This window comes from Uloborus diversus, chromosome 7 (assembly GCF_026930045.1).
Source record: "Uloborus diversus isolate 005 chromosome 7, Udiv.v.3.1, whole genome shotgun sequence".
Lineage (NCBI taxonomy): Eukaryota > Metazoa > Arthropoda > Arachnida > Araneae > Uloboridae > Uloborus > Uloborus diversus.
Genome location: NC_072737.1, coordinates 104,666,199 through 104,675,487, shown reverse-complemented (window position 1 = coordinate 104,675,487; position 9,289 = coordinate 104,666,199). Strand labels below are relative to the sequence as shown.

Below are 9,289 nucleotides of genomic sequence, written 5' to 3'. Positions count from 1 at the left end.
TGAAAAGTTTTTCTTATTTTTTAAAATTAAATGAACATTATTTATCTAATAAGACTTAACATAATATTAAACTATTTGGTCTTCAAAACCAAATCGTAAGTCTCTTCTATTTGCTTGGAGCTAACTTTTTCTGTTTCAAAGCCATTAGCACCGAAAGACATATTTTAGTATACGAATTTTGTACGTGGAAGTCAGAGATCAAAAATTCACTTTTTTAAGTTTAACATTGTACCGATTAACGTATTCATGCTGTTATTTTGACTAATTTTTTTTAATGGCTTTTTATTTTAGGATAAAGCATTTAAATCTTATTTCGAATTAAGAATATTTCCTGTTTGAGAGATGCAAGTTCCTTTGCTTTAATAAATACTGCAGTGTATATCTTTTGTTTTAACATTTATAAATCAAGGAATTTAGACTTTCTTACATAATCATCCATACTTCTGTAAAAACATTGGAATAATAAATCTCCAGATTTTTTTATGCAAAAAGATTCCTTTAAACAGCACTTTTGAATACTTTCAGTGGTGCCGTTTCGCTCGTTATGGCGCTTTTGAGTTTCAAAACTATCAGTAGAAAGTCAACTCCAGCTGCTGCCCCTGATTTTATGCTTTAGCAAAGGAAAAAAAAAACGTAAAACCCAAGAAAATTACGAATTGAAGGTAATTTTCCCTCTTTAGGCTGCTTGTGGGAATTTTTTCAAACCAAAACATTTGCATAGAATCTAAATTGCGCATTAAAGTTATCTTTTTCCTTTGTAAGCCCAATGTTTCTGAAAAAGATCTGTTTGCTTATTTTTCGGAGTTTCTTCCGTTTTGTTTGTGCAATAGAAAGGAAACGATTCATATGTGGTAAAACCGATTGATTTAAAGAGAACTTTTAAGAAATATGAGAGTAAAATACTTTAACAACCCTCAGCCTAATCATGTTTCGGAGTGAATGTAATTTTGTAAAATTGTTTCCAAAAGTTCGTAAATGCGATTAGTTTTAAAATTTTAAAAGATATATGAACCAATTCCTAAACTTCTGTACGTAGTTAATATTAGTGTATTTAAAAATCGCACCTCCAGTACGATAGTAAATTAACTAAATAAAGGAAAAGAAAAAAATGGCAGAAATTCAGAATCAAATTTAATTTACTGTGTGGTCATAAAGTCGTGTCTTTATTTGCTTAAAGTAATGAATTATTAGAGATAACTAAAATGATAACCAGAATTGAATTATCATATAATACGATAATTTTTGAACAAGATTGTACACGAGTTTAAAAACAATAACACCCATGAAAGAGTTGGCGTTTCAAAACGGTATTTAACCTCAGATAAATGTAAATTTAAACAGAGTACTAAATTTTAAAATTTTGCTTCAAAATGATCAATGCCTGTCGTGGGAAAGTAGTTGATTTTGAGCAGTGGCATTGTAGCACTGGATGTGCAATATGTTATGCGAGTCACTTTACTATTTTAGGTAAAGGACTAATTGGACTTAACTTAAAGACGAGTTTTCAAGAGTCAGGCAGAATTCTTTTTAACTCAGACTTTAAATCAGAATTACTTCAATGTTAAAAAGCTGAAATTAACAGTTCCAAACAATGGAATGGCATAAATGCCGTATTTCAAAGGTAAATTGTTATACTGATTTGATATTTAAGCAGTTGATTAAAACTAGTACTCATTCTGCTCTTTCTCTTTTCTCGCAAGTAAGCAAAACTATTTCTAAATCTTTCCTTTGAAGAAAACATCGTTGACTTTGACGGATTGAATTAAATGGTCCTTAAACAACAGTCATGTTTCGTTGAAGAACTGTACTCATTTGCTACAAAAGAAGAAGAAAATAGTGCTGATTCACCATTCTCACTTTTGGTTATTCAAACAAAATATCTATTTGCTGAAATCGTCATTTTAATTGTAATCCAGCTCAGTGACTTCGAGTGAAATTTATGCATGTCCATTTATAGGGTAGAGAATGAAGTGCGGTTTTCATGTTAATGTAATTTAGCTGAGGTTTTAACATTTGCAATAGATGATATTTTTATAAAACGTGTTTAAGTTTTTTTTTTGTAATTAGGTACCTTTTCAATATGCGTTTAGTCAAAAGCTGGCGCTAGCAATGATGAAAAACACAAACAATATAAACTGAATCGGAGACTCTAGTTCTTTTTTTTTTTTTTTGCGGTAGTAATATTCGTGTTTTATATGAATGAATTTTTCTAGTCAACGTTGGTAACTAATTAAACCAATCCCGCTATATGCGTTGCTTAAGAGTGTTACCACCTTTTCCGCTGTAAATGCATCACTGATGATCATGAACGGCCTCTAAGGACAAGCCACAATGCATCGTCTGATATTACAACTCTCCCCAAGAGCCTTTGGGGACAAAATGGCTGACAGTGCGAGGGCACACAATAGAAATACAGCTTGGCGCAATCGTGTAAGCGAGAGTGGGTCCTCTGTTCACCAAAGATGACGAGCCAAAGATGTCAGGTAAGGTGCCCCTTGTGGTGGTGGAAGGTTGCCATAGCGACCTCTGACATCATCATGTCGATGGGTTCCCTTGTGTCGTAGAGGGTGGGCGCGTGCAGGATGATCCCGCAAGTGCCGACGAGGACGGCCACCGAGAAGATCCAGAGGAAGAGGCGATCCAGCACCATGGCCACGTACTTCCAGTCCTCTTTCACCTGCTCCAGGGGGAAAGAACAACATATCTCACACACGTGGACGTGAAAAAATACGAATATTGCAAAAATAAATGGATTCATTTAAATTGGGTGCGACTGTGGCTCCAGGTATTTTAAAAACTGGTAGTGCTTGCGCAAAAAGTGTTTGGGAATGTTTTCAACTTTCATCTCGTAGCCAATCGTAAGCCTACACTTTCGACGGCTACTTTCATCTTGTACCATGAGTTGTTAGGTGTACTACAGGCATTTAGTCGTACTAGGTGGGTACTTTTATTTAGTAGGGGAGACCGGGGCAAGATGACGAGCCGGGCAAGATGACGAATTCCTTATTTTTTCCGTTTCCCCCCAGTTAACAGCATCTACTGCATACTATAAGGTCTCCTCTCCTCTGTTCGTTCAGCAATAGTTTAGAGACGCTGAAATCGCCATATTTGTGTTAGTTCTGAAGCTCTGCTTGTTCACCTTTGCCACGATCTAACTTTTATGAATTTGTAAATAAGCTCTGATACAGATACAGATACGTTATATCGTGTCTCTTTAGTATTTATGAGTAACTTAGTTTAAATACTGCCTATTACCATGAATAAATGTCAATTAATCGCCTTCTTTTATGGCAATGGAGAAGAATCCGTTCAAACAGGCAGTCCGGGGCAAGATGACGGGAAGAAACGGGGGGCAAGATGACGAGCTCGTCATCTTGCCCCGTGTTTCGGAAATTATTTAACTATGTTGTCCATTTAATTAAATCCTGTAAATGCTTATTTGTCTGTGTGTTTGTTCACGCGACCTTGTGCCTCTATCTCCTCTTAGGTTAAAGGACGCATTGAATCAAGGGAGGTGTCGTTCGAAAGCCGGTGACCAGAGGCTATTTATAAACTAGTTGACCAAATGACTAGTTGACTGAATTAAACCAAGCAAAGAATCACTTGCTCTGTTGATTATTGAAAATCATAAATCTCGCATAACTTTGCAGGTTATCTTATATTGCAGTGAAAAACACATTATCATGCTGTTGGGTTGCCACCCCACCCCACACATCGCATCGTCTCTAGCTCCTGATGCGTCATTTTTCTGCCCATTAAAAATTTTCTATAGCCAAGCATGTGACAACTTTATGGTCATTCATCTAAGACAAATTATCACAGACAAAAAAATTGGTGGGCTTTTGAGCACCGCTTACTTCAAACCAGCTACAGTTGGAAATGACGATAAAGGGTTTAAAGAATGAGGGATCAAGACTCATTAGTCTCTTGTTTTTAGCGGACTATGATGTTGTTGGCGATTAAACTGAGAATAATAGTGCTAATCCTCAGACCTTGGGAGTGGAAATGCAAAATAAAAACCCTCCAGACGAAGCAGAAGTTACGGCAAATGCTGATTCCGATGCACCAAAGAAGCCTGTTAGTGTTTCTGATTTCAATGCATTGCCTAAAGCAACACAATGTGAGAAAAAAAAATTAATTTGAATTTTGACATCTTGAATTCAAATTATGTTTTTCGCAATCACGAGTGTGTGTGTGTAAGCGTGTGTGTTTATGTGTGTGTGGGGGTATGTGTGTTTGTGTAAATGTGTGTGTGTAGGCATGTGTGTTTATGTCTGTGTGCAGGTATGAGTGTGTGGGTAGTTGTGTGTATGAGTGTTTGTGTGTGTGGGGGGGATGTGTATGTGTGTAGGCATGGTTTTGTGTCTGTGTGCAGGCATGAGTGTGTGGGTAGTTGTGTCTAGGTGTGTGTGTATGTGTTTGAGTGTGTGTATGTGTTTGTGTATGTGTGTAGGTGTATGTATGTGTGTGTATGTGTGTAAGTATGTGTGTGTATGTGTGTAAGTATGTGTGTGTATGTGTGTAGGTGTATGTATGGTGTGTGTAGGTGTATGTATGTGTGTGTATGTGTGTGTGTATGTATGCGTGTAAGTGTAGGATATTGACGCAACCTGGAGACTTTGCTCACTAGAGAAGCAGCATCGTGAGGCGGCCAGCCGACGGTGGTGCTGCAGAGGGTGCTGGTGGGAAAATAAAATGATAGCACATCAAAACAGTCAAATGAATTGGACCTAATAGACACAAATTAGGCAAAATTCAAATGAAAGCAATAAGCAATCGTGATTGCTCAAAAAAAAAGGCAGAAAACTGAGCTCAAACATTCTTACAAGCACACCCGTCAAAGAAATGTCAGAACAAAGAGCAAAGCAGAAGGACAAAGGATTATTTAAAAAAACAGGGAAAATAAGCTCGTAAAGCTCAAAAAAGGAGTAAAAAAACTCAAACTAAGTTCCTTTAGATCCAAGTCTATTAGGTCCAATTCATGACAAGCGATTCAGTTGCATCAACTTCAAAAAATGGTGTTATAAGATGCCCTGCTTGTAAAGAGGAATATTGTGACTCTCCAACAGAAGAACGGACCCAATGCTGTAAAAGTGAAGAATGGTGGCATGAGGCATGTTCCAGTTATGAAAATGACATTTTTACTTGTGTCTATTGTTCGCTGCACAATTTAACACTTCAACATTACGCTCCAATGGGTTACGCTTAGTTTGATACTTTGTAAGATGTTAAAATACAGTTATCATTTTTAAAACTAGGTAACATATTCAAAACATATAATGTGTTCAACCTTTTTCAACGTTGTCATCTTGCCCCAAGGTCAAAGTCATCTTGCCCCAGTACTGGGGCAAGATGACGATTTGTTAAGGTCATGAAAAAATAAAAATATCCTTCGTTATTTTTATTTGAAAAATTAAATGGTAATATATTTAATACCACAAAGGACTACTCTAACAGCTCATGTGAAATTAATTTTACTATCCTTAAAAATGAATTAATAAACAACAAAAATTGTTAACATAGTCATCTTGCCCCGGTCTCCCCTACCTGTTGCATCTTCTTCTAGATCTAAATGCCTATTGTATTGGCTACTATCCAGAGGAGGAGGTAGCTCAGCATCATGACCAGGTACTTGCATTCAACCCAAACCTGCTACAGGGTTTAAGAACAATGTATGTTTCATACGTGGATGACAAAAAAAAAAACATAGTAAAAGGAAATGTAATCGCTTGCGCTGGATGCGGCTGAGGAAATACCATATTTGGTGAAAGTTGTTACAAAATGTATGAGTGTGTAGAATTTTTTACAGATTAATAACCGTTGTGAAATCCTTTTTTAAAAGAATATACTATTACAAATCGGCAATAATTATAATACATTTTGAGATATGTTTTGTAAAAGTACTCATAGTCGTTATTTCTAGGGAAAGTATTTCAAATTTTTGTAACAACTAGTCCCTATCTCCCCCTTCTTGAGGAGATTGCCTGCCAAGATTGCTGCATTTTCAATCCATACGGCCATTTATGACATTTTCACAAAATGTGTTTGGAGTATTTTGAGTTAATAAATAGCCAAAAAATAATTATTTCTTGCTTCTATTTCCTTATCTAAGGGCTTTATTAGCAAACAACTCATATGCATGATTTATCTGAGAAAGTACGAAAAGAAGGTCTCTCTTAAAAAAATTCCAAAATTTAATTGTATTATTTTTCTTGACGGAATAAAAACTCTTTATCAGTTCGGCAGAAAAAGTGATACATTTATACAGAATGTGCATTATATTTCAAGCACGTTCTATCGAAAGCTACAGCTGTCAGTTCCATTAAGAACAGAAAATTTTCTTACTTTAAAGATGCTCACATATCTTCTTTTGTCAGCAGTAGTCCAGCTGACATAAAATCAATACTCAAAAAATGTTTTGCAATGCGTTGAGCGAATATTAAGCAGGAGTACTTGTCATAACATTTACGTTATCTTTTATTAAGTAAGTATTGTATGAAAATGTAACTTTCTTCACGTCCTAGAGTTCTGGGATTTAACAAAGGCCACGTTGTTTTTATTTTATTTGGGCATGCAAAATGTTGTGCTTTTTAAGCAATAAAGAAGTTATTATTATTCAGTGATTTTAGTTATTTTAATGCTTCGTGAGCTTTTCATTCACTGCTTAAGAATCAGAAGAATTACTCATCCTTCAAGAGGATTGCTTTAAAACGTAAAAATACCGAACCTCCAACCCATGTGTTGGAAAACTAGCATTTTACCTTACGGTCATAGAAAACTTCATAAAAATCAAACTTATGAAGTGATCGATACATGAGGCTCTTCAGCTTTGATCCCAAAATATGATGAATAGTTTATTGCAATAGAATGAGCTGCAATAAAAAAGGACTTTTCTGGATAACATGTGACATGACTATTTGTTGTGGAGGTTTTAAAGTTTGGTGTTTCGATGATGATTTTAAGCCATATTGGTACAATTTTTTATCCACCGCATCTGAAACTAGTATGTTGTGGCCATCACGAAACTTTCTTCTATATTTTTCTTTTCTTTTTTTTTCTGATCCCTCTCCATGCTTGACGAGGAAGCAATATTCCCAACAAAAAGAATATTACACATGCAAAAACTTGACGACCATCCCAATGTCTGAATTATTGCAAAAGCAAAGCAAAGAGCTAAAATTGAAAGTTATTTTAAAAGCCTTGTTTGAATTAATTACAAATATTTTATTTGTTAACAAACATAAGATGGCAACAGTTAAAAATTTTAAATCATTGAGATAATATTTTCGATCATTTCCATACAATTAAAATCACGAGAAATACGCAGACGATAATCTATTACGATTTATCTTTCTTATTGTTGCATTAATAAGGCTATTTTTATTCGCTAAAAAATAATGATAATAAAAATGAATCAACACCTCTTGGCGCGATTGGCGCCAAAATTGAACCAAAGTCTGTTTATATATGGATTTACATATATTCCAAATTTCAACCAGAACGTACACTTAGTCACAAAAAAGTAAGTATGCAGAGTGTATGTGATGATGTCCTATGAAAAAAAAACCTACAATATTAGAGTTTTCAAATTAACGATTTATTTCGTTTACAGCAAAATCGAGCTTAATAACAAAATGAAAAATATTTTAAAAATACAAATATTAAATTAACAAGAAAAGCTTAACTTAAAATAAGATGAAATTTACATCATAAAAGTAAGTATGCAAACAAAAACAAAGAAATTAATATTGCAAATTTTACAATTTTTCAAAAATAATTAGTAAATATTTATTTGTTGGATAGCCTTTGGCTTTAATAAGAGCTCTCAATCTGGATGGCACTGATTTTACTAAATTTTGAGTGACAGAAGATGGTATTTTCTGCCACTCCTCGAAAAGGGCTTTTTTTAGATCATTCTTAGTTTTGATCTCTTGCTTTCTAATTTGGCGATCGATATAATCCCACAAGTGTTCAATGGGATTAAGATCAGGTGACTGCGGTGGGTTTTTTAGCTGTTTTCGCACGTTATATAGCAGCCATTCCCGAACAACCCGAGCAGTATGTTTGGGATCATTATCTTGTTGGAAAGTGAAAGATCCATCGAGTAAAAATTTAGAAGCACTTTGGCTTAGATTATTCTTTAAAATATTCAAATAGCTATATTGATTCATTATTCCTTCGATTGTAACTAAATTTCCTATTCCAGTTGCTACCATGTAACCCCAAACTATAACCGAACCACCACCGTGTTTCACAGTTCCTCGCATATTCTTTGGTTCTAGAGCTGCATTTGCTTTCCTCCAAACTTTTTTGTATCTATCTGACCCGTGGATGTTAAATTTATTTTCATCCGAAAAAATCACGAAATTCCCAAAATTTCTGTCCTGCTTTTCATTTTCTTTTGCAAAATCTATTCTCTTTTTGCGATTCACTTTGCTAACAAATGGTTTTCTTCGCATATTTCGACCATGGTATCCTGTCTTCCATAACACACGGCAAATTGTTTCAGAATTGCATGACTTCGCAAAATTGTTTTTCACATCAGTTGTCAATTTTGGTGCGCTAATCTTCGGATTTTTTTCACATTTTCAACAATAATTCACATTTCTCGATCCGTGAAAAATAGGCGGTCGTCCTGTTCTTGGCTTGTTTAGAGTATTTCCCTCAGCCTGGACCTTTTCAATGATTTTTTGCATTGTTGCAGGACTTTTGCCTATGATTTTAGCGATTAATCTTTGGGTCTTGTTTTCCCCTTATAGAGCTTTATTATTGCATCCTTTAGATCTTTAGATAACACTTTTCCACGTGGAAGCATTCGTGAATTGTTAATTTAATTTAAGCTCAAACTTACAAGCTTTGTAGCAGAACTTCTAAACTTATCACTGAAATACAAAAATCACTCGAGAAGTTTCATTTAGCCTATTTAAAAGTCAAAAACTCAGAGTGCATACATACTTTTGTGATTTAAATTCCTATTAGTAGTTAATAAAATTACTCTTAAAATTTTTTGAAAATACAATGATTTGGTTTACTTTTCATTACTTTATGACTTGAATCAGAAGCGATGAACAACACTCTCCAAAATAATATTTTTCTTATATTTATTACAGAACTAGAGCTTTTTCACTTAAGCTATGAGTTGCATACTTACTTTTGTGAGCAAGTGTAGCATTACTTCTTGAGATAGGGCACTCACAATGGACAAAAAGAACGGGCAATTGCGCTACCCCCTTTTTAGCTGTTGACACCAAAATAAAATCAGCTCTTATACTCACTAAGGGCTACTTGC

The 9,289-nt window shown here is 34.8% G+C and overlaps 1 protein-coding gene across 2 annotated transcripts in view; it reads right to left on the bottom strand.

Moving 5' to 3' along the window:
- Nucleotides 1-1,888: 1,888 nt before the first annotated feature.
- LOC129225851 (acetylcholine receptor subunit alpha-like) overlaps nucleotides 1,889-9,289 on the bottom strand; it is a 271,447-nt gene continuing 264,046 nt past the window's right edge. Inside the window, exon 9 of one of the 2 annotated variants that reach the window (XM_054860372.1) lies at nucleotides 1,889-2,680. In XM_054860372.1, coding sequence (XP_054716347.1) covers nucleotides 2,480-2,680 — 201 coding nt within the window. In that variant the 3' untranslated portion in view covers nucleotides 1,889-2,479. The remainder of the gene's footprint in view (nucleotides 2,681-9,289) is intronic. The other variant, XM_054860373.1, reaches the window with a different exon arrangement.